At 43.8% G+C, this 27,853-nt stretch overlaps 1 protein-coding gene and 2 pseudogenes across 1 annotated transcript; 1 reads left to right on the top strand and 2 right to left on the bottom strand.

Moving 5' to 3' along the window:
• The window catches only part of LOC119841836, a 362,869-nt pseudogene that overhangs the window by 71,911 nt on the left and 263,105 nt on the right, over positions 1-27,853 (bottom strand).
• On the top strand, positions 3,377-11,668 carry LOC119841826 (olfactory receptor 6F1-like). Its single transcript, XM_043495616.1, is given in 4 exon segments — positions 3,377-3,585; positions 10,735-11,212; positions 11,215-11,477; positions 11,479-11,668. Coding segments are annotated over 4 exon segments (1,140 nt in total).
• On the bottom strand, positions 16,881-18,446 carry LOC119841625 (annotated as a pseudogene).

Below are 27,853 nucleotides of genomic sequence, written 5' to 3'. Positions count from 1 at the left end.
CACCTGCTGAAGTGAAGAAACAGATTGACAGAGCCAGAAGAGTACCCAGAAGTCACCTACTACAGGACAGGCCCAACAAAGAAAACAACAGAACGCCACTAGCCATCACCTTCAGCCCCCAACTAAAACCCCTCCAACGCATCATCAAGGATCTACAACCTATCCTGAAGGACGAGCCATCGCTCTCTCAGATCTTGGGAGACAGACCAGTCCTTGCTTACAGACAGCCCCCCAATCTGAAGCAAATACTCACCAGCAACCACACACCACACAACAGAACCACTAACCCAGGAACCTATCCTTGCAACAAAGCCCGTTGCCAACTCTGTCCACATATCTATTCAGGGGATATCATAGGGCCTAATCACATCAGCCACACTATCAGAGGCTCCTTCACCTGCGCATCTACCAATGTGATATATGCCATCATGTGCCAGCAATGCCCCTCTGCCATGTACATTGGCCAAACTGGACAGTCTCTACGTAAAAGAATGAATGGACACAAATCAGACGTCAAGAATTATAACATTCAAAAACCAGTTGGAGAACACTTCAATCTCTCTGGTCACTCGATCACAGACCTAAGAGTGGCTATACTTCAACAAAAAAGCTTCAAAAACAGACTCCAACGAGAGACTGCTGAATTGGAATTAATTTGCAAACTGGATACAATTAACTTAGGCTTGAATAGAGACTGGGAATGGATGAGTCATTACACAAAGTAAAACTATTTCCCCATGGTATTTCTCCCTCCCACCCCACCCCCCACTGTTCCTCTGATATTCTTGTTAACTGCTGGAATTAGCCTACCTGCTTGTCACCATGAAAGGTTTTCCTCCTTCCCCCCCCTGCTGTTGGTGATGGCTTATCTTAAGTGATCACTCTCCTTACAGTGTGTATGATAAACCCATTGTTTCATGTTCTCTGTGTGTGTGTATATAAATCTCTACTCTGTTTTTTCCACCAAATGCATCCGATGAAGTGAGCTGTAGCTCACGAAAGCTTATGCTCTAATAAATTTGTTAGTCTCTAAGGTGCCACAAGTACTCCTTTTCTTTTTGAGAATACAGACTAACACGGCTGCTACTCTGAATTCTGTGTATCGAGTCTCTTTTCTGTTACAGGTAAGGAAATTGCTCTGGAAACAAGACACCCCATTTTGATTAAGGTGATACAACATGCACTTTCAGGATTGCCAAATTACATACTGTAGAGTGACACCAGGCAGCCCAAAGAGTTTGGGAGCCCAGGGGGCCAGCTGGCTGGAGAGGAGGTAGACCTAGCAGATGGGGAACCTTGGAGCCCAGTAGCTGTTGCATCCAGTCCACCTGAACTGTGACTGGACTGAAACTGGTGTCTTATAGGGAAAAAGTCCCTGAATCCCATTCACTGATCCCCTTGAGCCAACCATTTCCCCTTATTTGGGGTTGGATTGGAACTGATGCCCCTAGTGGTGAAAGGTTCCAAATCTCCTTCACCATCTAGTGTGTAATCCATCTTTTTGGCAATCCAATACATAGTAGGTAGGCATAGATTCTCTTTCAGGCTGTCATAATACCAATATGTCTACCCAATGTTGCCTAACATAAGTAATGCAGCACTATGCTGCGTAGGCTGAGATCTTCAAGACCTCCTCAGGGATTTGGTTGTCAAATCTCATTCATTTTCATGGCAGTTTGGCTGAACAAATTGCTTGGTTGCTTTTTAAAATCCCATACGTAATAATGGACTAAGAGCATTCTTCTGTGACTTCCATGGGATGTGAGGGTTAAGGACCAGGATTTAAGATATCTGATCATGTTGCTCTCCATAGACTCAAAGAAAAGAATAATAGAAATGCACAGGTGGAAGGAACATCAAGAGGTCATCTACGCCCAGGCAAATAACCATCTGATTACTCTGTAGTGATGCTATTCATTACACCTGCCTGATCCTGAAAGCTGTCTTCAGAATTTTATACACCACCTTCCAAGTCATCTCTGAGACCCGGGCCCCCAGTCTGTTCTAATCACTAGATGCCACTTCTTTCCCAGAGCAGGGAATTGAACCTTGAAGTCCAGCTTTTCCTGTGCGCTAACCACTTGACCTCATTCCCCATTAAGAGACAGGAATAGAACTCCCAGCATCCCCCCTGTTCTAGCACTCTGGATCCCTCTCTCCTACCAGAGGTGGGAATAGAAGCCAGGAGTCCTGACTCTCATTCCTTCCTGCTCTAACTGCTAGACCTTACTGCCTCCCTGATCTGCGAATGGAACCCAAGTATTTCCACTCTCGAGCCCCAGCTCTAACTTCTAAACTATAGTTCCTTGTGGAAATGTAAGTAGAATCCAGATGCCCTGATGCATTAGACGTTGCTTCCTCTGTTATGCATCAGAGTAGTTTCCAGTGGACATTATCCACTGAGTGCCAGGTCTGAACATTAACACAACAGCATTGCTTTCTGAATTTGACTTGTCTGTAGCAGAAATGGTTAAAACACAGCCTCAATAATGCACTTTTTCTGCAGCAAACACAATAAGCCATTGCCATCTTTGAGTCTTGCTCATCCAGTTTTTCTAAATAGTCCTGAACCACTTCTTTCTCCACAGAGGGCTGATCACCTCCTCCCCATGCTGTGCTGCCCAATGCAGTAGTCTGGGAGCTGATCTTGTTCGTGAAGAAAGAGGCAAAAAAAGCATTGAATACATTAGCTTTTTCCACATCCTCTGTCACTGTTGCCTCCCTCATTCAGTAAGGGGCCCACACTTTCTTTGACTTTCTTCTTGTTGTTAACATACTGAAGAAACCCTTCTTGTTACTTTTAACATCTCTTGCTAGCTGCAACTCCAAGTGTGATTTGGCCTTTCTGATTTCACTCCTGCATGCCTGAGCAATATTTTTATACTCCTCCCTGGTCATTTGTCCAATCTTCCACTTTATGTAAACTTGTTTTTTGTGTTTAAGATCAACAAGGATTTCACCATTAAGCCAAGCTCGTTGCATGCCATATTTACTATTCTTTCTACACATCTGGATGGTTTGTTCCGATAACCACTTTTTTTCAGTAAAAAGTTAAAATTTTCCACCATGGTGATGGAAATCCAACCAGGTTTCTGCATAGATTTTAAGGCCAGAATGAGCTATTTTGATAATCTATTGTGGGATTTTCAAAGGGGAATAAGGTTGTTAGGCACCTTACTTATATTGACTGTAATCACATTTTGAAGAGTTTGCAGCCAAGGTACAGTTTCCTCTGGTTCAAAATGCACACCAATAATTGATCAGCTTTGAGCAGAGGGTTGGACTAGATGACCTCCGGAGGTCCCCTCCTTGTGGGCCTTCTGCTGAGCCGCTTCCAAAGCCTCAGTTAGCATGTTATTCTTATCCATGATGGATGATGGTAGACTACGGGGCCCTGAACAGAGAGGTGCCTCACCTCACAGCCGCCGTTCCCAATGTTGTGATTTTAATTGAGGCCATTGTGTGGACTGAGGGGGAATGGTATGCCGTTATTGACCTGGATAACGCCTTTTTCTCAATTCCCATTGCTGAAGAGGCACAAGCCCAATTTGCCTTCATCTGGGGCGGGCGCCAGTATACTTTCACGTGATTGCCACAGGGCTATGTCCACAGTTCTGTGTTGTGCCATGAGTTGGTAGCACGCAACCTCCAGATGTTCACCCCCGAAGAATCACTGACTATTCACCACTATATTGATGATCTGATGATTCAGGGGGTGGATCATGATGTAGTGGAGTGAACCTTGCAGGCGCTCACCACTCACATGCAGGCCAGGGGGTGAGCTGTTAATTCCAACGAAATACAGCCCACCAGCCAATCTGAGGGTGCTACAGGAGTTGGCAGATGTGATTGCAGAGCCATTAGCCATTATCTTTGAAAACTCATGGCGATCGGGGGAGGTTCCTTCCAACCCTGATATTCTGTGAATCTATGGTTCTAGAATTGTAGGGGCCCAAGGACATTGCGGTCTAAATGACAGCTTTAGCCTCTTCAAATACCTGCTGCTGGGCTTCTCCTCAACTGAATACCGTCTTTTTAAAAGCAAAACAAGGTGTGGGATGTGGTTACACCAGAACCAAATAACCCAATCACTCGCTATGCCTTGACCTTGGTGGTCGGGCTGCAAACTGTGCAATTTGGTCTACAACAGAAGGAGGAATGTGGCACTGTGTCCCTTTCCACACAGTCCCAAGGAATTTCATGGATTGGCTGGAGGGCTGTACTTTGTTGGGATTGGGGTAGAACTAGAACTACTGGAGATGCCCAGGCATTGCCACAGGGGGGGATTACACACATCTGTAGCATGTCCTGGATCTCCATTCTATAGCAGTTTTAGCTTGAGGAGACACCCGGTAAGGTTTGGCTCTAATTGGGTGAGCATTACCTGTGTCAATGAATTGGTATGCCCGTTCAGTCAGTCCTGGGGTGGCTGAGAACATTGGCGCGTAGCTAGTGCACAGCTCTTTGATCTGCTGTCACTGCATATGCCCAACAGTCATGGAGAGATTCATCTCTTCTGCGCCACTATCACTTCTCCCTTTGTAGAAGACACCTTCAGGCCACTAAGTGTCCTCTCCTCCCTGGGCTGTAACTAACAAACCTTTAATTCTCTGGAATAAAAGGGCTTTAGAGAATTAATATGGTACACTTTAGGTTTTCTTGTTTGAGGTGGGGAATGCTATGAGATAATTAACAGCTTCCAGGCGCTCTTGGACCGTGAATGCCCTTCCCATGATGTTTCCATTTTATGGGCCTGGAGTGCCTTGAAGACCATGACCTGGTTTCCTACTTGGAAGAACGCTCTCTGGCATGTTTATCATACCAGGTTTTTTGCTCTTCCTGAGCATCCATTAGGTTTTCTTTAGCAAGGGCTAAAGAGGTTCAGAAGGTGTTTTGTAGGTTGGCTACAAAGTCCAGAATGTTAGTTCCTGGAGAAGGTGTAAGCCCATTGTTGCTTCACCAACTGTAATGGCCCCTTAACCTCACGGCCATAAAGAAGTTCAAATGGTGAAAACCCTAAACTGGGATGTGGTACAGCTCTGTAGGCAAAGAGCAACTGCTGCAACACTAGGTCCCAATCACTGGAGAGTTCATTCACGAATTTACATATCATGCCCCCAAAGTTCCATTAAACTTCTCCACCAGGCCATTTGTTTGATGATGTTAAGGGGTGGCAACCAAATGATTCACCCCATGAGCTTCTCATAGAATCATACAATATCAAGGTTGGAAGGGACCTCAGGAGGGAGGGACCTCACCTTTGATTGATCAAAGCAGGATCAATCCCCAATTTTTGCCGCAAATCCCTAAATGGCCCCCTCAAGGATTGAACTCACAACCCTGGGTTTAGCAGGCCAATGCTCCAACCACTGAGCTATCCCTTCAACCCTCCATGGTTCCTGCCAGGAAATTAGTTCCTGCATCTGTAAGGATGTCAGCGGGCCAACCTACCCTGACAAAAATGTCTGTTAATGCCTGGCACACACTTTTAGCCCTGGTGTTGCTTAGAGCTACTGCTTCCGGCCATCGGGTGGCAAAATCCATGAAAGTTAGTATGTACTGCTTTCCTCTGGGTGTCTTTTTTGGGAAAGGACCCAGAATATCCATAGTTATAAGCATCCTCAGTAGGCATCTTGTTGAGTATGTCCAGAGCTCCAACATCAGCCCCTACTCTCACCCTCCTGAAGAGCAGACAGGAGGAAGTTGGCCAGGGGCAACTCCAGGGACGAACCTACATGGGGGAGGGGGTTGGGGGACAGGAACAGCAGTGGCTGTACACCTGGATCAGGGAGGAGGAGTGGCACCCCTACTCTGGAGGAGTCATCTGGCTCTTAGGGCTGGTTGTCCAACTGCTTCTTGAAGCTCTGGTCTCTCTCCCTCCCCTATGCTGTTTCTCCCCTGCCTGCATGCTCTGCTCCCTCCACCAGCCCAGCTGGCTCTCAGCATCAGGTCAGGTGGGGATCCAAACCCTGCACACAGCGCCCCCTTGGGCAGGCTTCCCTGGGTGGGGGCCTGTACAGACCACCCCAAAGGCTGGCCCTGCTTTGAGGGGGTCAACAAGCACGTGGACAAGGGTGATCCAGTGGATATAGTGTACTTAGATTTTCAGAAAGCCTTTGACAAGGTCCTTCACCAATAGCTCATAAACAAAGAATGCTGCTGTCAAGGTCCTCTCATGGATCAGTAACTGGTTAAAAGAGAGGAAACAAATCATCAGTTTTGAGAATGGAGAAAGGTAAATAATGATGTCCCCCAGGAGTCTGTACTGGGACCAGTAATATTCAACATATTCATAAAAGATCTGGAAAAAGGGGTAAACAATGAGGTGGCAAAATTTGCAGATGATACAAAACTACTCAAGATAGTTAAGTCCAAAGCAGACTGAGAAGAGTTACAAAGGGACCTCACAAAACTGAGTAACTGGGCAACAAAATGACAGATGAAATTTGATATTGATAAATGCAAAGTACATTGTACATTCCAATGTACATTGGAAAAAATAATCCCAACTATACATACAAATTTATTAGATTTAAATTAGCTGTTACCACTCAAGAAAGAGATATTGGAGTCATTGAGGACAAGTTCTCTGAAAACATCCACTCAATGTGCAGAGGCAATCAAAAAAGCTAACCAAATGCTGGGAATCATTAGGAAATGAAAGGTAATAAGGCAAAAAATATCATATTGCCTCTATATGAATCCATGGTACGCCCATATCTTGAATACTGTGTGCAGATCTGGTTGCCCCATCTCAAAAAAGACATATTGGAATTGGAAAAGGTTCAGAAAAGAGAAACAAAAATTATTAGGGAGTATGGAACAGTTCTGTATGAGGAGAGATTAATAAGAGTGGTTCTTGTCAGCTTGGAAAAGAGACAAGTAAGGGGGGATATGATAGAAGTCTATAAAATCATGACTGGTGTGGAGAAATTAAATAAGGAAATGTTATTTACTCCTTCTCATAACACAAGAACTAGGGATCACTAAATAAAATTAATAAGTAACAGGTTTAAAACAAACAAAAGGAGGTATTTCTTCATGCAATGCACAGTCAACCTGTGGAACTCTTTCATTAATATTGTATCAGACCACCTCCCTGGCTAAACAGATTCAGATACCAAGACACTAGTAGCTCTTCTATTATCCTGGGCTTTTGTCCCTTCTTCAGTTAAAGGTCTCTTTAGGAAAATTTCTCTTTTTAGGGTAAAGGTGGTGAACGACATTCTGGTTATGGTGAGAAGCCTTTCTAAAGAAGTACCTTATAGTGTTACCTGATTAGCCTAATCTCCTTTGGAAATTGATTCTACAATCAGATACACTGAACTGAGGAAGCTTGACCCAGATCTTTGGCTAGTGTAGCTCTGAATACCTCAGTCAGCTGAAGAGATGAAACATAATCTTCATGAGTTTCACTCTGGGATATCTGACCTGCCTTGGCTCAGAGGATCACAAATGCCTTCTTTGTTCATAGACTGGCATGCAGTCTCTAAATGTAGCTGCAACTGACCCATTGATAATTCTTGACTGTAGAGTAGGCAATCTTCAATATTTTATTTATCTCTGGAACACACCTAATAAGGGAGACAGGCTTTGCCATCAAATTGCATGAGATGTTCTGAAAATTATGAGTGTAATCAAAAAAGGGGAATTCTTATCAGAGTTGGGGGTATTTCTTCAGAATATGTGGCTAAGAATATGGCACACTGTAGTAAGGATATATTTTTCTGCAGGCAATGTGGAATAATGGGAAGAGCAGTGAATGGGTAATTAGGTGACCTGGAATCAGTTATACAGATCAGAAGTTCTTTGAGATCTTTAGAAGAAATGTGCTATGCAAGTGTGAAGCATTGTTATTATTATCACTAGGGTAAAAAATATTAACTCCCTTCCCCTATCTTAATGGAAATTAGGGACAACATAAATTGTAGTTGGAATTCCAATTCTATACAATGACTTTTCTTTTCCCCCAAATTATGTTGTGTAATGTTCATTAAATAAAACCTGTGTCCCAGAGGAAGTGGGGTGTGTGACACCCAGGTACCCCCTTATTTGCCACTGTTATATAAATAGGATTTTTTTGTACAAAGTATGCCTTGTGATGAATCATTCTAAAAGTCTTGATCTGCTAGACATTAATATCTCATTGGATTGTATGTGCTATTGTCATATGTGAAGATATGAAGTTTGGCTATGTATGTGTTACTGAAACATGTGAGGTTGAAAACACCCACAAGCAGCCTTTCAGGTACAACAGTAAAATGGCCAAACAATGTTAATGTCTCATTGAGGAAATGCACATAAGGACAAGGATTACCCCAGGAACTGTGTATAGTAGAAAGAAAGAGCCTGAAGCATGGGCCTGGTCCAAGTCATAAGACTTGAACCAAAGTCAGCAAAAAGTTATGCTATGAGCAACAGTAAGGCTCTGTTAAAAGCAGATGCTTGCCTGCAAGCCAGTGTCCAGTACACGAACTCGGCACCAGTATTGCTAGCATTGCTAAAACACACTGAATATGTAAACACATTCCAGCAAGCCAACAGAAGAACACCCCAATGTAGCACATAATAAAATGATTTGACAAAAGTAATGAATAGTGATATTTTGTCTGAAATATCAGGAGGAAAGTACAAGGGGAGGTAACAAACATGGCATGAAACACGTACGGTGATACGTAAGTTTATCCTAGATTGTTTATCTCAGTTTATAGATGTTGGAATACCTCTCCTTAACCCTTTGTCCAGCCTAGGGGACTGTGGAAAATTCTGCCACTGACTGAGCTGCGTCCATAGTCATGGCAGACACATCTTAGTATCCTTGTAGAGTCTGCCAGGTACTATTACCATGCTTCATCAACAATAAACCTGGCCAGGTGCCTTCGCTACTAACCCAAGTCTTGTGGTCATTTGGCAGTTCGACTGAGATCTGCTGTGCCAGCTATCTGCACAGAGCTGGGACAGCACCCAAAGAACACACACACACAGCCAAACATCTGACAACACTGGTGACCCCAACGTGCTTCTGCTCTTGGTAATAGCACCTGGAAGACTCTACAAGGTGCAAACCAGGGTGCGTTTGACTAAGGTGTCTAGGAAAAATCTCAGCTTGGTTGCCACAGATGTGCAGGGTCCTCATTGATGGAGAGGAGGACCGGGTGTTAAAACCATATACTGGACAGATTTTGCCCAGGGCAGGACAGTACTGCTCTGGGGTCTTAGGCTGGGAGCTTGGTGGTTAGAGAGCCTGTATGTAACTGCAGCTGGATGTGTCCCTACCTGTGTGAATGCTGGTGAAAGTACAAGCTTGGAGACCTTTGCAGCTTGTCACAGCAGCATAGTGTGAGAGGGAGCCCAGGCTGGTGGGTCAGAGGGCTCAGTGATACCCCAGTTCCAGGTGGCACCCTGGGGCGGCAGGGAGGACCCGTTAGAGGGTGATGCATACTTTATTTGTTTATATGTGCCTGTATGTAGGGAAACTCAAACAGTGTTGGACCATGTTGAAATGAGATGTATAGAACTTCAATCCCCAATGATGGAGAGTGTTTCTAGTGGGGTCTCACAGGGATCAGTTCTTGGCCCTACACTCTTTAACATCTTTATCAATAATCTTGTGAATAAAACATAAAATTATCACTGATTAAGTTTGCAGATGACACAAAAATTGGAGGAGTGGTAAATAATGAAGAGGACAGGTCACTGTTACGGAATCATCTGGATAACTTGGTAAACTGGGGACAAGCAAACAATATGGCTAAATATTAACATATACATCTAGGAACAAAGAATATCAGCCATACTTACAAGATGAGAGACTGTATCCTGAGAAGCAGTGACCATGAAAAAGATTTGGGGATCATGGATAATCCTCTGAACATGAGCTAATGGGATTCTGAGATGCATAAACTAGGGAATATTGAGTAGGAATAGGGAAACTATTTTACCTCTGTATTTGAGATTGATGCAACCGCTGCTGTGTCAATTTCTGGTGCTCACAGTTTAAGAAGAATGTTGATAAATTGGAGAGGTTTCAGAGAAGAGACACAAGAACAATTAAATGGTAAGAAAACTTGCCTTATAGTGATAGACTCAAGGAACTCAATCTGTTTAGGTTAAGGGGTCACTTGAATACAGTCTATAAACATGTATACGGGAAAAATATTTAATAACAGGCTATCCAATCTAGGAGAGAAAAGTATAGCATGATTCAATGGCCAGAAATTGAAGCTAGACAAATTCAGACTGTAAATAAGGGATATTTTTTTAACAATGAGAGTAATTAACCATTGGAACATTTTTCTAAAGTGCCGTGGTGGATTCTCCACTACTGTCAATTTTAAAATCAAGATTGGATGTTTTTTCTCAAAAAATATGTTCTAGGAATGATTTAGGGGAAATTCTCTGGCCTATGTTATAAAGGAGGTCAAACTAAAATATCAGAATGATTATTTGTGGTCTTAGAATCTTGGAATCTATGATAAGCATAATATAAAAAGAGAGAGTGATTGAGAGATCCTCAGTCTGTCCACTTTCCACAATGGTAACTTCATTTAAAGTCTTTCAGAGCAGTAACATTTACATTAGATATCACCATTAATATTATTATTATTGTTATTATTATTATTATTTCATATTTTTCTTACTCCTTTTCCAATTCTAAATACAGTGAAAGATGGATGCCAGAAACCAGAGTGCTGTTTCCAAATTCATCCTCTTAGGTTTCAATAGTCTATGAAGATGGCAGGCCTTTCTTTTCTTTACCTTCTTCCTCTTTGCTTATGCCTTGACCATAACAGCCAATGACACCATCATCACCATGGTGTGGAAGAACAGCAGCCTTCACACAACCATGTACTTCTTTCTGAGCAACTTCTTTTTCATGGAGATCTGGTACACCACAGTCATTGTGCCCAAGATGCTGTCCAGCTTCATGGTGGAGAGTACCACCATCTCTGTGTCAGGCTTCATCATCCAATTCTACATCTTCTTCTGCTTGGGAACCACAGAGTTCATGTTCCTGGGTGTGATGGCTTATGATCACTACATTGCCATCTGCTACTCGCTGCACTTCAGCATCCTGATGAACAAAAAGGTCTGCACCCTGCTGGCTGTTGGCTCTTGGATGAGTGGTTTAATTGGCCATTTGCCCTTCACCATCTCTACCATTCAGTTCTTCTTCTGCAGCCCCAACAAGATCAACCTCTTCCACAATGTCACAAGATCAACCGCTTCTTCTGCGACCTGGCTCCAGTGCTGAGCCTCTTATTCACAGACACGTCAGTCAGCGAGATGATATTCTTCACCGTCGCCTGGGTCATCATCCTCTGCTCCTTCCTGCTCACTATGGTGTCCTATTGCTACATCATCTTCACCATCTGCAGGATGCCCTCCACCACTGGCAGACAATGGGCCTTTTCCACCCGCACCTCCCACCTCATCATGGTCACCATTTTCTACAGCACTGTCACCTTCATGTATGTCACCCACAGTGCGCTACACCTTCCAAGCAGACAAGATGGTCTCCATCTTCTACTGTGTAGTTACCCCACTCCTCAACCCTGTCATCTATAACCTGAGGAACAAGGAAGTGAAGGAGGTGCTGAGGAGGGTGCTGTGCAGCAGAAGAAGGCTGAATTGGAAGAAGGTTGGACTCATTAACTGGGATAGTTAAGAGAAAAGGAGGAGGATTCTGGATGGCTTCAATGTGAGCCTCTCCTATTCACCAACGCCAACTGTTTAAACGATGATGGAAGCTATTGGTCATCAATTGATACTCACAGTACTGGAGCTAGGGTTCTATTCCCATTTCTGCATTGAAGTTCGAGAAAGAAATAAGTGTGGGTGGGAGGTCAGGACTTCTGGGTTCTATTCTCAGCTCTTGGAGAATTGTGGGGTTTAATGGGTTAGACTGGAGGACAGGGGGCAGGGAGTCAGGACTCTGGCTTTTATCTCTGGTTCTTTCAGAGAAGTGTGGTCTAGTGGGTTAAAGCATGTGAGGGATGAGAGTGAGGACTCCTGGGCTGTACACCTAGCTATGGGAGTGGGGTGTGTCATATTAGCAGAGGCTCAGATTCAGAATTTGTGGAGTCTATTACTTGCTCTGCTCCTCATCCCCTGTGTGATATGAAGCAAGGTAACAGGCCTTACTCACAATTGTGAAGCACACTTTTTTGGTAGAAAATAAATCTACTAAGTGGTTTGTTGGCTGAGCAAAGTGAGGCCCTAAACTCAACCAGATGGTATTTCTCTGTTTGTCTCTCTGCAATATGGTAATGATTGAATGCCCAAATTCACATTTTCATGGATTCTTCTAGGCACCAGTGGGCAGAACTCTACTGATTTTTGGGAAACCAGAAAAGGGAACGGGGGACACAGAGTGCCCCTGCCATCTGGTTAACAGGGCCAGATTTTCACAGGTATTTAAATGCCTACAGATGCAGATAGGTGCCTAATGGGATTTTCAAACATACCTAAGCAGGTGAGGTTCCTAACTCCCATGCAGATCACACCAATTCCCTCTCTGTACTCTGCACCCAAGCATACAAACAAACACACATACATATCTCACATACCCAAACACCTATACAACTTTGCATCAGATATCCCAATATCCCTAACACTCCACACATATCCAACACACACCTCCAGCCAACACCCCTACTCACATCCAAACCTGAATATGAGCAAACACATACCCCACAGCTACATTCCCACACATTAACATTGCAAAGCTTCCACCCACCCCAACTCTCCCCTCACAGCCCCATCACCCCCACATACCTTGAGCCAACACACACCTGTACCCCATATGCACACACATATAGTCACCTCATATATATAATCATGCCATTCCCGTATCAAAACCACCCCATGCCCCATATATAACCCCATCTCTTGCAGCTACATTCACACATAAGAGACCAACATCTTCAGGTGCTATACAGCAGCCCAACAAAGACCCTAACCTCACACACAAAGATGTTCCACTTCTCTTTGAAATCCCCCCCAGAAGTACATCTCCCAACGTACTCCACCCCCACATATATCTCACTTCTCTCTCTCACACACACACACACACTCACACACACCCTTCAGCAATACTCCACCTTACACCTCTCAACTCACTGAACCTTCTCCACAGAAATCCATTCTGCCTACCCCAAATTTCATTCCCTATAACACCTCCAAACAAACTTTGTGCACACACCTTCGCTGACAAATGAACACCTATCCCACACTCTTAAGCCCTACATACAAATATGTTCACACACGTCACATAATTTTATCCCACAAATGATATTTTAGTTTAGTTTGTTAAATTTTCCCTCCTTGTAATTTTGATGATGGGTACCAATAGAGGGGGAAAGAGCAGTGTGTGTGTGCGTGTGTGTGTGTGTGATGGATGGCCAGAGAAATAACCAAATAACCACAGAAAAATCTCAGGAACAGGTACAGATACATGTGTGTGTGTGTGTGTGTGTGTGTGAAGACACATATAGCTATATTACACACAGGTCTGCTGACAGAATTTCTGGGCCCCAGGGTCAGGGCCAGGGCGTCCCTGGGGGAGGGCGGGGTCCGGGGTGGAAGTGACGAATCTGTCACTTCTGGGACCGCCTGTCACTCCTAGGCACATGCGACCGTACCGGGCCCCGTGCTTTGGGAGCCCCCGTGGGCCAGCGCAATTGGCAAGTGCAGTCACATGCGCCTAGGAGCCCTGTGGCCTGCCCAGGTGATTTAAAAGGGCGTGGGGCTCCCGGCCGCTGCTACCACGGAAGCGGCAGCAGCTGGGGCCCCTAGGCTCTTTTAAATCACCTGGCCCCTGGGCAATTGCCCTCTTTGCCCCCACAGTCGGCGGGCCTGATTACACACTAAAACTCACATGCACATGAATGTGTGAAATACACAGACAACTATCTTATATAAAAAAGAAAGAAAAATCAAATGCACAAATACAGAATGAGGGATAGCTTGCCTGGCAGCAGCACTGCTGAGAAAGATCTTGGAGCTGTAGCGGATCACAACCTCAACATGAGTGAGCAATATGATGCTGTTAAAAAAAAAGTAATTTTAGGTTGCATTAACAGAAGCATAGCATGCAAGTCATGGGATGTGATACTACCACTCTATTCGAGGCTGGTTAGGCCTCAGCTGGACTTCCCTTACTTTTCTCAGGGAGCTGGAGTACTGGAGTCTTCACTAGACCTGCTAAATCAACATCCACTGCATCAGTTGCAGCAGTGTCGATCTCCCAGTAGTGAAGAGAAAACCTGTGTCTCTTAGTTTTCTTTAAATTCTCAGCCAGCGTCACTCAACTTGGGAATGTGATAAGCACTAAAGCAGTGGTTTTAAAACTGTGGGTTGTGACCCAGTACTGGTTCACGGAATGTCAGGCACTGGGTAGTAGCAGTTCTGGTCAGCATCGCCAACCAGGCTGTTCAAAGTCCCGTCGGTGGTGTTGCCCAGCTAAGGCAGGCTAGTCCCTACCTGTTCTGACACCATGCTGCACCCTGGAAGTGGCCAGCAGCAGGTCCAGCTCCTAGGCTGGGGGGGCCATGGGGCTCCATGTACTGGCTCCGCACTCCAACTGGCCAGGAGCCAGCCAATGGGAGCTGGGGGGGCGCGGTGCCACTTGCGTACCTCTGCCTAGGAGCCGGACCTGCTGCTGGACACTTCTGGGGTGCAGCATGGTCCGTGGTGCTAGGACAGGCAGGAAGCCTGCCTTAGCACCTGTTCTGCACTGCTGACCAGGAGCTGCCCATTTCTAGTCCTATTTTTGTCCATAAAGTTTTTAAACTAAAATCCTCTTTGGTTGTCTTTTCCACTAATCCTGACATAAAAAATACATTTTTAAACAGAACTGGCCAATCTTTTTTTCATAAAACCTTTTTTAACAGTAGCTTTTTACCAAAATTTGGAAATAATATTAAAAACATTTTTTGTACATTTTCCAAAATTTCTGAGAAAAGAAGTGGGGAAAAATATTTAGCCATTAGAGCACATTGTGTCTTGGAATCAAAATTGGAAACCAGGAGTCCTGACTCCTAACACCCCCTGGCCAGTCCCCTACCGATGTAATTTTCTAGACCCTACTCCCCAGCAGGAGCCAGGAATACAGCTCCATAGGTTTTCTCCTTACTGATCTGGGCCTCATTTTGCTAAACACTGAATAAGCAAATAACAAAGGAACAGTTCTCACCCCAGTCTCAAATAATCCCAATCATATTTTTCCAATGGAAATTGTGGGAGAATTATTGTTATTTTATATTTCCTGCAGAAAAAAAAAGTACTTCTTTCTTCAAGGAAAATCTGAAATGAAAACCTAAAAGAAATACAGTTTTCAAAATAAATGTTCAGCTTTTGGTTAAAAAAGAAAAAGTTTTTGATGATCAAAACCTGATTTTTTTAAACAACAAATAAGTCACCAACATGATCATTTTTACTGGTTAACTGAACCAAAAAATGTGACCAGCACCCTAACATTTTAACCATCTCTCCTCTCTCTCCACCCCATTTTCACCGTTACTTTTGATTTCTGGTTTCTCAACAAAAATCCAGGACTTTTTGTCTAAAATGAAAAGTTTCTGTGAAAAAAATTAGTTTGGGGGCCAGATTTTAAAAGGTGTTTAGTCTCCTAGTGGGATTTTCAAAGCATCTAACACTTAACATCCATGGAAACTAATGAGGTTTAGACACCTACATACTTTTGAAAATCTCATGAGTTGCTTATGTACCTTTAAAAACCTGGCCCCTAGTCAAAAAGCCATTTCAAAGAGAAAAGAAGTGTTGATGAAAAAATGTCAACAGCTCTGTTTTCCACACCCGCCGGAAGCCCATGGGCTTGAAGACACCTCTTAAGGACTCCTTGACCTGCTGATTCTATAGTCTGTAGATGAAAGGTTCAGCATGGGTGTTACCACGGGGTTAAGCACAGTGCCCATTGTGTTTTAAGACCAGCACATTCGCTTTGGTGGGTCGGACATACATGAAGATCGAGTTGCCATAGTTGGGTATGACCAAAATGATGTGAGAGATGCAGGTGGAGAAGGCCTTTTGCCCGCCTTGGGCTGAAGGTATCCTCAGGATGGAGCTGATGATATAAATGTAGGATGCCACCATCAGCAGCACCAACCCTAACAGAAGCACGGAGAAGGTGCTGAAGTCCAGCCGCTCGGCCAGATGGATGTAGGTGCAGGAGAGTCTCAGCAAGGGGGCGCTGTCACAGAAGGAGTGGTTGATAACATTGGGGCCGCAGAAGGGCAGCCCAGCCATGACCACATTGGGCACTAGGATAATCAAGAAGCCTCCAGCCCAGGGGCTGGGGCTCCTGGGTTCTATCCCTGGCTGTGGGAGGGGGGTATGGTCCAAAACATGCAAATATGATGTCACCATGATCCGTGGCCCCAGATCCATGGCTGTAAGTCTCTGGACATCAACAAGGTTGGGCCTGATTGACAGCAGAGAAAAGGAGAGCAGAACTTTGCCTTCTGGATTTAAATGTGGTGACATATTTATCCTGGTAACTATCTTCAAATATCACTACACAAAAAGGGCAGAGATGCAAGACAGTCTCCCCACACACACACTCATTTTGCAATCCTACCCTCTGCACACACACACTGAGCAGGGCTCATTTCTTCCACCAAGGACATACATCTCCACACACCTCTGTCCCTCCCTCACCCTCCACCAGTTCCCAATTATATTTCTAGTTACATCATCAAATGGGCATTTTTATAGTATGACCTAGACGTAAAGCAAAATGCTGTGTGTGTTCCCCTGCTGCACTGGAGCCTGCACTCCCAGAAATAAAAGGCCCCATATCCCATTGCCCACCCCCCTGACCAGCCAGTCCCTGCAGAGTGGGGACAGAGCAGAACTCCTTACCCTTCCCTCAGCAGGGTCCTCTTTAGAGCCTCCTTCATCTCCTTGTTCCTCAGGCTGTAGATCAGCGGGTTGAGCAGCAGGGTCCCCACCATGTAGAAGAGAGTCACCACCTTCCCACTGGCCCCTGAGACTGCCGGGTTGACGTAGTTGACCATGCCAGAGCCATAAAACAGGCCCATAACAGCCAAGTGCGAGGAGCAGGTGGAGAAGGCCTTGTGCCGCCTGGCCCCTGCGGGCAGCCACAGCACAGCCCTGATGACTAGGACATAGGAGGCCAGTATGAAAAGGACAGTGGCAAAGATGATGAGGGAGCTCAGGGCATAGCAGGCCTGTTCAGCCTGGGGAGCTGGGGTGCAGGAGGCAGTCAGCAACGGGGCTGGGTCAAAGACAAAATGATCCAGGGTGTCAGGGCCACAGAAGGAGAGCTGGGAGATGAGGGTGACAGGCACTATGAACCACAGGAAGCCGATGAACCAGCAGGAGGAGGCCAGCATCCAGCAGCTGTGTGGGGACATGAGGACAGGGTAGCGCAGGGGTTGGCAGATGGCCAGGTACCTGTTCAAGGCCATGGCAGAGAGGAAGAGACCACTTGGTAGCCCCCATGGATAAGAAGCAGTATAACTGCATGAAGCAGGCAGGGAAGGAGATGGGGACACTGGGAGACACCAGTTCAGAGAGCATCTTTGGTACCATGGTTGTAACGTAGGAGATCTCCAGCCAGGAGAAGTTCCCCAGCAGGATGTACATGGGCAGGCGTTGGAGGCGGGAATCCCACAGCATGGCCCACACAATGCATAGGTTCCCTACCACTGTCCCAGTGTAGGTGGAGGAGAGAAGGGCACAGAGGAAAGTGCGGCTCTTCCAGTCCATGGAGGCGAAACCCAGCAAGATGAACATGGTCACTGAAATGCTGCCATTGGCCGGATATATCAGGAGGCTCTGGAGATGAAAGGAAACGATCAACAAGATTCCCAGGTTTTACCCAGAGCGCTTGGAGGGGAGAGGAGTCTAGTGGTTACAGTAATAGGAACTAGCACACACACAGTCACGGTCACTTTCTCTTTCTCATGCATATCATATTTCCAATTCTGCCTGGGATTTGACACTCAAGATGGGTTTGTTCTGCCTTTGGAAACCCTCAGCACTGGATAAAGAGGAATTGAGCCCCCCTCCTGCTTGGGCAATGAACTCTTGCTCCTGTTTCCATAGCTAGATCGCTCCTATGGACCTGTCCAGGATCACAAACCCCATCTGTGCTGGTCAAAACAGTGGATGATGTCACAGAAGCAGAACAAACTGATTTAACAGCCCCTCCTCCCTACTCTTCAAGGCTAACATGAAAGTGACTGGGCTGGGGCTGCACCTTTGGGCACCTAAATCCACTTGAGTGTCTAGCCCTAAATCCCTTTGGTAAATAGGATTGGAATCCTAAACCAGCAAAGCACCTTGGAAAAATTTACACCAAACCTTCCCCCCATCTAGCTAATGAGTGACACAGAACTGAAATGAGAGGACTTTTAAAAATTCCTTACTTTGAGTTTGGACAGATCCAAGGACAACATCAGTCATGGTTTGGCCCGAAAGTCTCTGCAGAAGGAAAATCTAGATCGAATATAGAAAAATCTGTATGAATGTATTAGTATGATTAAACGCTATAAATAATTGTTGCTCATGAAATGAATGTATAGAATCAATTGACAATTATATTATTTATGGATTATATTAAGGTTTATTTATTATTGAGGTAACTCCTAGGAACCCCAGGCACGGACCAGGACCTCATTCTGCGAGATGCAGCACAAACACAGAAGAAAACTATGGTCTCTGCCCCAAGAATTTTACACATTATATTTTCCAAATTAGATTAAACTGGTAAATTGAAAGTTACAGTTTATATTAATTTTGATACTCATAATGTTAAATTAATAAATGCATGCTACATTAATTCCTAAATTTGATTAGCATGAACATTATTTATAATTTTGATTAAAATAAATAACTACCTAAAATATCAATTCTTATATTTAATTAAAATAATTTAATAAGAATATATGTTATCAATTTAAACTGTCCATTTAAATAATGAATGAATAATTATGTATTTCATGAGTTACTGTTTTGATTAATATTATAAATTAAGAACTAGATATTATATTCATCCTCATTAATATTAAGTCCATATTTTATTGATTTCTAGATTCATTTCACATGTTAAATTAATAGTTATATATTATGTTAATTTCTAGCTTTGATTTAAATCTTACATTAATAAGTATATATTGTGTTGATTTCCACATTTGTTAAATATGTTGCATTAATCATTATATAGTGTATAAATTCCTATTACCATTAACATATATAATAATGATATAGTCTTATTTTAATTAAAATAGTAAATTAAGAATTATATATTACTTTTGTCTAGATTTGATTATATATTAAATTAGTAAGTATATTATGTACTATTTTCCAGAGGTTATTAAAATAGTAATAATGATAAATGGTATTTCCCAGACATGGTTACAATTTTAATCTAATATGTTTATAAATGTGAAAAACATTTTATGAAAAAAATTAAACAAATAACTACATATATTTTTAGATTTGGTTAAAATGTGACATTTGTAGTTCTGCTTTTTTTAACCTCCAGAGCCAATTACAATATTGAGTTAATAATTCTATATAGGACAAATTTCCAGGATTGGTTGAAATATTGGGTTATGAGCACTATAGGATGTTAATTTCCAGGTTAGAGTCAAATATTAAAATAGTAAATTTATATTTTATTAATTCATAGATTAGATTGGTAAAATTAAAATAAATAGACAGGAAATGTTAAATCAATAAATATATGTTTTATCTATTTCTAAATTTGATTTAAAAAAATCCTACATCAATTCTGGGATCTGGACAAACCCAGAGAAGTATCTGCTCTGATCATCTCTGTGCAGGGAATATACAGCACATCAGAATCTCTCTGCAAAGGCAATATACAAAGAAATTGTATTTTGTTTTTTCTTTTCTTACTTCTTTAGAAAAGAGAGGAAAAAATCCACCTTTTTTTAAAGCACTTTCCTTTTTCTTTTAAATTGAGACATATCTGTCTGTCTAGCCATCTATATATTCTCAAACTTACCTTTCTGTTTATCTGTCTGATTGCCTGTCAGTCTAAAATGAAAATCTGCTCTTTGCTGAAGAAATATTGGGCAGTATAATAGTGATTACTGGACACTATCAATAATTTAAGCCCTAGTAACTAGTATAACTTGAATTGGCTTTTAAATGGGTATAGTAACACCCCTGTGCAAACACACATACTTTGGTCTCAAAGAAGCTGATTTCAGTGTAGTTTAAACCTACTCTTAGTTGATTTAAACTAAACCAGAATAATTGGGTTTCAACTAAATTAAGAATATCCACATCATCTTTTGCATTCATTTAACTCTATTGGTTTAAATTCACAGTGTAAATTACACTGGGTGAGGCTGAAATGGGAGAGGCTCTAAAGTATGGTCTTCCCTGGTTTTACTGGGACATTACTGGGAGGACTCGGAGAAGTTTCCTGGGAGCATTAGCATCTGCATGGAAGAGGGGAAGGGGTTAGAATTTGAAATAAGAATACCTTTCTCCACCATAAAAAGAAAAGGAGGACTTGTGGCATCTTAGAGACTAACAAATTTATTTGAGCATAGCTTTCGTGAGCTACAGCTCACTTAGTCGGATGCATTCAGTGGAAAATACAGTGGGGAGATTTATATACATAGAGAACATGAAACAATGGGTGATACCATACACCCTGTAATGAGAGTGATCACTTAAGGTGAGCTATTACTAGCAGGAGAGCGGGAGGGGGGGAACCTTTTGTAGTGATAATCAAGGTGGGCCATTTCCAGCAGTTGACAAGAACGTCTGAGGAACAGTGGGGGGTGGAGGGGGGAAATAACATGGGGAAATAGTTTTACTTTGTGTAATGACCCATCCACTGCCAGTCTCTATTCAAGCCTAAGTTAATTGTATCCAGTTTGCAAATTAATTCCAATTCAGCAGTCTCTCGCTGGAGTCTGGTTTTGAAGTTTTTTTGTTGAAGAATTGCAACTTTTAGGTCTGTAATCGAGTGACCAAAGAGATTGAAGTGTTCTCCAACTGGTTTTTGAATGCTATAATTCTTGACGTCTGATTTGTGTCCATTTATTCTTTTACATAGAGACTGTCCAATTTGACCAATGTACATGGCAGAGGGGCATTACTGGCACATGATGGCATCTATCACATTGGTAGATGTGCAGGTGAACGAGCCTCTGATAGTGTGGCTGATGTGATTAGGCCCTGTGATGGTGTCCCCTGAATAGATATGTGGACAGAGTTGGCAACGGGCTTTGTTGCAAGGATAGGTTCCAGGGTTAGTGGTTCTGTTGTGTGGTGTGTAGTTGCTGGTGAGTATTTGCTTCAGGTTGGGGGGCTGTCTGTAAGCAAGGACTGGCCTGTCTCTCAAGATCTGTGAGAGTGATGGGTCGTCCTTCAAGATAGGTTGTATATCCTTGATGATGCGTTGGAGAGGTTTTAGTTGGGGGCTGTAGGTGATGGCTAGTGGCGTTCTGTTATTTTCTTTGTTGGGCCTGTCCTGTAGTAGGTGACTTCTGGGTACTCTTCAGGCCCTGTCAATCTATTTCTTCACTTCACCCACTGTTCCTCAGATGTTCTTGTCAACTGCTGGAAATGGCCCACCTTGATTATCACTACAAAAGTGCCCCCTCTCCCGCTCTCCTGCTGGTAATAGCTCACCTTAAGTGATCACTCTCATTACCGTGTGTATGGTATCACCCATTGTTTCATGTTCTCTATGTATATAAATCTCCCCACTGTATTTTCCACTGAATGCATCCGACTAAGTGAGCTGTAGCTCATGAAAGCTATGCTCAAATAAATTTGTTAGTCTCTAAGATGCCACAAGTCCTCCTTTTCTTTTTATGGTGGAGAAAGGTATTCTTATTTCAAATTCTAACCCCTTCCCCTCTTCAATGCAGATGCTAATGCTCCCAGGAAACATCTCCGTGGTCAGAGAGAGTGGTTGAGGCTGAGAGTCAGGATTCATGGGTTCTATCCCCAGGTCTGGTAGGGAAGTGGGGCCAGAGGGATAAAGTTGGGGGGCAGGGTGTCAGGAAGTTCTGGGCTTGAGAGGCAGCCATAACGGACCATCCAATCACCTATTCTGACCCCCTGTATAGCACAGGCCACCGAGAGTACCTGAAATGAGACCACAGTATTAGCACCTTCAGGAGACTAGACTATTATTTGCCACAGGCAGAGAGCAGGCGGGACTGAGGTGCACCCGTGCCTGAGACCTCAGCAGTGGCAGAGAAATGGTTAAATGAGACCAATCCAGATAGTCCTGGTGAGTGACCCACACCGACACGATGCAAAGGAAGGCAACCCCTCTCAGCAACACATACACACTTCCAAGATGACAAGGTGACTGCTCATCTGAGCTGGGGAAAAATTCCTTCCCCAACCCATATATGGTGATCAGTGAGACCTCAGGCATGTGAGTGAGAACCAGCCAGCCAACCATGAGAGAGAGAGAGATAGAGAGAGAAAGAGACAATTCTCCATGCCACCTCAGAGCTCAGGCTCCCCCCTCCCCACCCCGAGTGTCCCAACTCCAGTTGTAGGCATCACCAGGAGCTTCAGAGGAAGGAGATTAAAATAAAATAAAATAAAATAAAATAAACCCTCTCAGAATATATTGGTGGGGGGGAATCCCTTCCTGACCCCTGCTGGTGGCTGTCTGAAACCCTGAAACATGAGCTTTAGGAACACAGGATATTAACTGGAAGTGAGCCCACAGACTGCTGAGCCCTGTCTTCACCATCACATGCAGCCCCATCATACAATCACACTCATACATTTCTTTACCTCCCCCTTAAAACAAAGTTGTGTTCCCGCAAAACTCTTATTGGGGAGCTGCTGCAGAATCTCCCACCTCTGATAGTTAGAAACCTCCTACTAATGGCCAGGCTGAATTTGTGCTGGCTGGGTTAGTGGTTGTAGCAGGTAGGGGCAGGCGGCACAACTGTGCAGCAGTCAGGGAAGAATCGAAGCAAGAAGGAAACTGTGTGTGAAAACCCACCTGGCTGTGAGATCTCAGCCTCCTCCTCTCTCCGCCTCTGCTGTGAAGGGAGCTGGGTGAGAGGGGGCTGATATCTGCTCTCTGAGCCACTAGGTCCCTGGGACTTGGTCTCCGGGGTGTGTAGGAAATGCCAGATCTGGATTTATCCCTAAATGATCTGTGGACACCCAGAACAGTGCCAAGGAAATGCCCTTGTCTCCCAATCCAGCCTTCTGCTCCACCACTCCTCCCCACACACAGCCCACCCTCCCAAAAAAACCATGGTGGGTGTCAAGATGAGGCCACATTGAAAGCCCCCAGTGCCAGCTCCATGGGCATGTGACTAATCCCTGCCAGGGGTTGGCAGTACTAAAGCAGTGTCCACCCACTGCACAGGGTCTATTACCTGAAGCATGGACACTAACACACATACTCCTCAGTGTCGGGTTAGCCATCCTAGAGTGGCATTGTTTTGTGGCTTTGTGGGTGAGAGGTGACTGATATCTGCTCTCTAAGCTGCTGGGTCCCTGGAACTTGCTCTCTGGGAGCAGGGAGATCTGGATTTGAACCCTGAATGATCTGTGGACACCCACAACAGTGCCAGGAAGACCCCTCCATCTTCCTCTCAGCACCCCCCACATCCTTCTAACCCCCCCCCCCAACAAACACACACACAAAGCCCACACCCTCAAACTGAACAGGTAAGGGGTCAAGATGAGGCCACATTGAAAGCCACAACACCAGCCCTTTGGGCACATGGTGAATCACAGTCAGTGGCTGGCAATACTAAGGCAGTGCTGTGTTCGCTAAGAGGTGCTGAGATCTCTCGCCCTGTCCACACATTTAGCAGGGTCCATTCCCTTAAGCAGGGACACTCACCCCCTCCCCCCGTCCCCCCCGCCAGCGCCAGGTTAGCCATCTCCATGCAGTGTCACTTTGTGGTTGCTCCCAAGCCACCCTGCCTCAGAAATGGTTGCATCTCAGTACTGGGCGAGCTTTCTCCATGCAGCGTCTCTGTGGGGCCATTACCCAGCTGCCCCACCCCAGAGCTGACTGCATCTCAGCTGTGCTGTGCACATGAAGTTCACAGGTGAAGATGTTTTATAAACGCAGGCCAAGTTTAGATCTCATGCTGCTGGGGGATGATGTGTTTCTTTTTTCCCAAGCCATGGGAAGAGCAAAACCCTGTCTGGGTTCCCATTGTGTGGGCCCTACACTCTGCCAGCACCTCATTAATCATCATTATTAATTAACTAGAATGTCACATGGTCCCTTGCTTCTCTAGGCCAAGCTGTTTACCTGGCTGGGCTGGGTCCCTTCTATGGTCAGCCACTAAAATCAGGCCTTACCAGTTTTCATCAAAATAAACAGGGTAATCTCAGTGGGGCTGGCTGGAGTGGTTGAGAGGGGTCTGGTGGTGAGGGGTGCCTCAATAGAGTGGGGGTAAGAAGGGTTCTGACCTGAATGGGATCGAGAGGCCTGGCTTGAGGCAGGGGGGAAGATGAAGTGTGAGGACACTTGACCAGTTTTATACCAGACAGTCTTCTTTTTGGCTGGTTTGTCCCCCAGCCTGTGGAAACAGGGCAGCACTTCCTTTAACATGGCATCCCCCATACAGCATGACAAGATCACACTGGTGGGGGGGGGCCCGATGTCTGGTATTCTGGGAATGCATGTGTGACCACCCTAGTCTCTCTACAAATGCTTTTCAGCAAACTAAGCAATGATGGGATGCGAGGGAAGGTGCTATCATGGGTCAGTAACTGGCTAAATGATAAAAAACAAAATGTAGGAGTAAATGGTTAGTTTTCACAGTAGAGAGAGGTAAATAGCAGGGTCCCACAAGAAACTGCACCTGGACCGGTGTTGTTCAACATATTCTTAAATGATCTAAGAAAAGTGGCAAAATTTGCAAAAAGTTACCAAATTACTCAAGATAGTTCAATTTGAAGCTGACTGCAAACAGTTGCAAAGGGATTTCACAAACTGGGTGACTGGGCAACCAAAGTGCAGATGAAATTCAATGTTGATATATGCAAAGTAATACACATTGGAAAAACAAAATCCCAACTATACATTCAAAATGATGGGGACTAAATTAGCTGTTATCAATTAAGAAAGAGATTTTGGAGTCATGGTGGATAGTTCTCTGAAAACATCTGCTCAATTAGCAGTGGCAGTCAAAAAATCTAACAAAAAGAAAAGGAGTACTTGTGGCACCTTAGAGACTAACAAATTTATTAGAGCATAAGCTTTCGTGAGCTACAGCTCACTTCATCGGATGCATTTGGTGGAAAAAACACAGGGGAGATTTATCATACACACACAGAGAACATGAAACAATGGGTTTATCATACACACTGTAAGGAGAGTGATCACTTAAGATAAGCCATCACCAGCAGCAGGGGGGAGCCACACTATCAGAGGCTCGTTCACCTGCGCATCTACCAATGTGATATATGCCATCATGTGCCAGCAATGCCCCTCTGCCATGTACATTGGCCAAACTGGACAGTCTCTACATAAAAGAATGAATGGACACAAATCAGACATCAAGAATTATAACATTCAAAAACCAGTTGGAGAACACTTCAATCTCTCTGGTCACTCGATTACAGACCTGAGAGTGGCTATCCTTCAACAAAAAAGCTTCAAAAACAGACTCCAACGAGAGACTGCTGAATTGGAATTAATTTGCAAACTGGATACAATTAACTTAGGCTTGAATAGAGACTGGGAATGGATGAGTCATTACACAAAGTAAAACTATTTCCCCATGGTATTTCTCCCCCCCCCCACCCCCCACTGTTCCTCAGATATTCTTGTTAACTGCTGAAAATAGCCTACCTTGCTTGTCACAATGAAAGGTTTTCCTCCTTTCCCCCCTGCTGCTGGAGATGGCTTATCTTAAGTGATCACTCTCCTTACAGTTTTCAGAGTAGCAGCCGTGTTAGTCTGTATTCGCAAAAAGAAAAGCAGTACTTGTGGCACCTTAGAGACTAACAAGTTTATTAGAGCATAAGCTTTTGTGCATCCGATGAAGTGAGCCGTAGCTCACGAAAGCTTATGCTCTAATAAATTTGTTAGTCTCTAAGGTGCCACAAGTACTGCTTTTCTTTCTCCTTACAGTGTGTATGATAAACCCATTGTTTCATGTTCTCTGTGTGTGTATATAAATCTCCCCTCTGTTTTTTCCACCAAATGCATCCGATGAAGTGAGCTGTAGCTCACGAAAGCTTATGCTCTAATAAATTTGTTAGTCTCTAAGGTGCCACAAGTACTCCTTTTCTTTTTGCGAATACAGACTAACACGGCTGCTATTCTGAAAAAAATCTAACAGAATGTTAGGAACCATTAGAAAAGGGATAGATACTAAAATAGCAAATATCATAATGCCACCATATACCTATTACAGTTCTGGTCATCCCAGAATATGTATATTAGTTTTGGAAAAGGTGAAGACTTGCTATAAAATGATAAAGGGGATTGAACAGCTTCCATACGAGGAGAGAAAAGAGATGAGAAAGGAGTGATAGGATAGCAGTCTATAAAATCATGAATGGTATGGAGAAAATGAATAGGGAAGTGTTATTTATCCATTCACATAATACAAGAACTAGAGTGTCATCCAATCAAATTAACTAATTAATTAATTAATTAATAGGCATCTGGTTAAAAAAAAAGAAGTACTTCTTCACACAACGTACAGTCAGCCTGTTGAACTCGTTACCAGGCGATGCTATGAAGTCCAAAAATATAACTAGCTCAAGCAAAGACTTAGATAAGTTGATGGAGGATAGTTCCATCATTGTTTATTAGCCAAGATCACCAGGGTCACAACCCCATGCTTTGGGTGTCCCTAAACCTCTGGTGCTAGATGCTATGATTGAACAGCAAGGATGAATCACCGGATAATTGCCAGGTTCTGTTCGTTTCCTTTGAAGCATCTTGCTTTGGCCACTGGTGGAACACAGGATACTGAGCTAGATGGACCTTTGGTCTGACCTGGTATGGACATTCTTATGTTATATTCTTATGTTCACTCTCCTGAATTCAGGCACCTGACCTAGGTCTGGCACTTCTTGCAGAAAAGGAAAGGTGTGTATGTGTGTGCCATTTTGCCCAATCGCCTAGTTTTTTAAACAGTCACCAACCACACTCAAGACCCCAGTTTAAACCTCCCCCATGCCTCATTCCGAGCAACAACTTGAACCCAGGTCATCCACGTGCCAGGTGACTGTCCTAACCTACCTAGGCTATAGGGTATATTGAGATGGGTTTCTTTCAGTCTCTACTCTTGAAGCTATTCAATGCTGTATAAAATACTTAAGAAGAAGAGACAAAATGACTCTATAGCCTTAGGGCTAGTGTGCAATTCTGAAAGCTAAGCAGGGATTTTAAGTAACTAAATATTGGATTCAGGCATCAAAAGTAGATCTGGGCTCCTAACCCCCTTTGTCGATCTAACCCTTAGACTTTTGTAAGGTGTTGACTTAGTACCACATGATTTTCTGATAAAAATTTAGCACAGCGCATACTAATCAGATTAAGAACTGGTGAACTGACTGATCTAAAAAAAAGTCGTTAAGGAGGACTCATTACCTAAAGGAGGTATTTCTAGTGATGTTCTGCAGCACCGATACCATTCAACATTTTCATCAATGATCTGAAGTAGATATATGTCTTCTGACATAACTTGCAGATGATCCAAAGATTGGAGGAATGATTCCCATTTGTACTAAGGGCTAGATTCACAAAGGGACTTAGACATTGCAACGCTAATGTCTGGTTTACACTGCAGACCTATATCAGTATAACTATGTCATTTAGGTTTCAGAGTAGCAGCCGTGTTAGTCTGTATTC

This window comes from Dermochelys coriacea, chromosome 13 (assembly GCF_009764565.3).
Source record: "Dermochelys coriacea isolate rDerCor1 chromosome 13, rDerCor1.pri.v4, whole genome shotgun sequence".
Taxonomy (NCBI): domain Eukaryota; kingdom Metazoa; phylum Chordata; order Testudines; family Dermochelyidae; genus Dermochelys; species Dermochelys coriacea.
The sequence above is the reverse complement of the archived record's forward strand: the minus strand, read 5'-3'. Positions and strand labels throughout refer to the sequence as shown.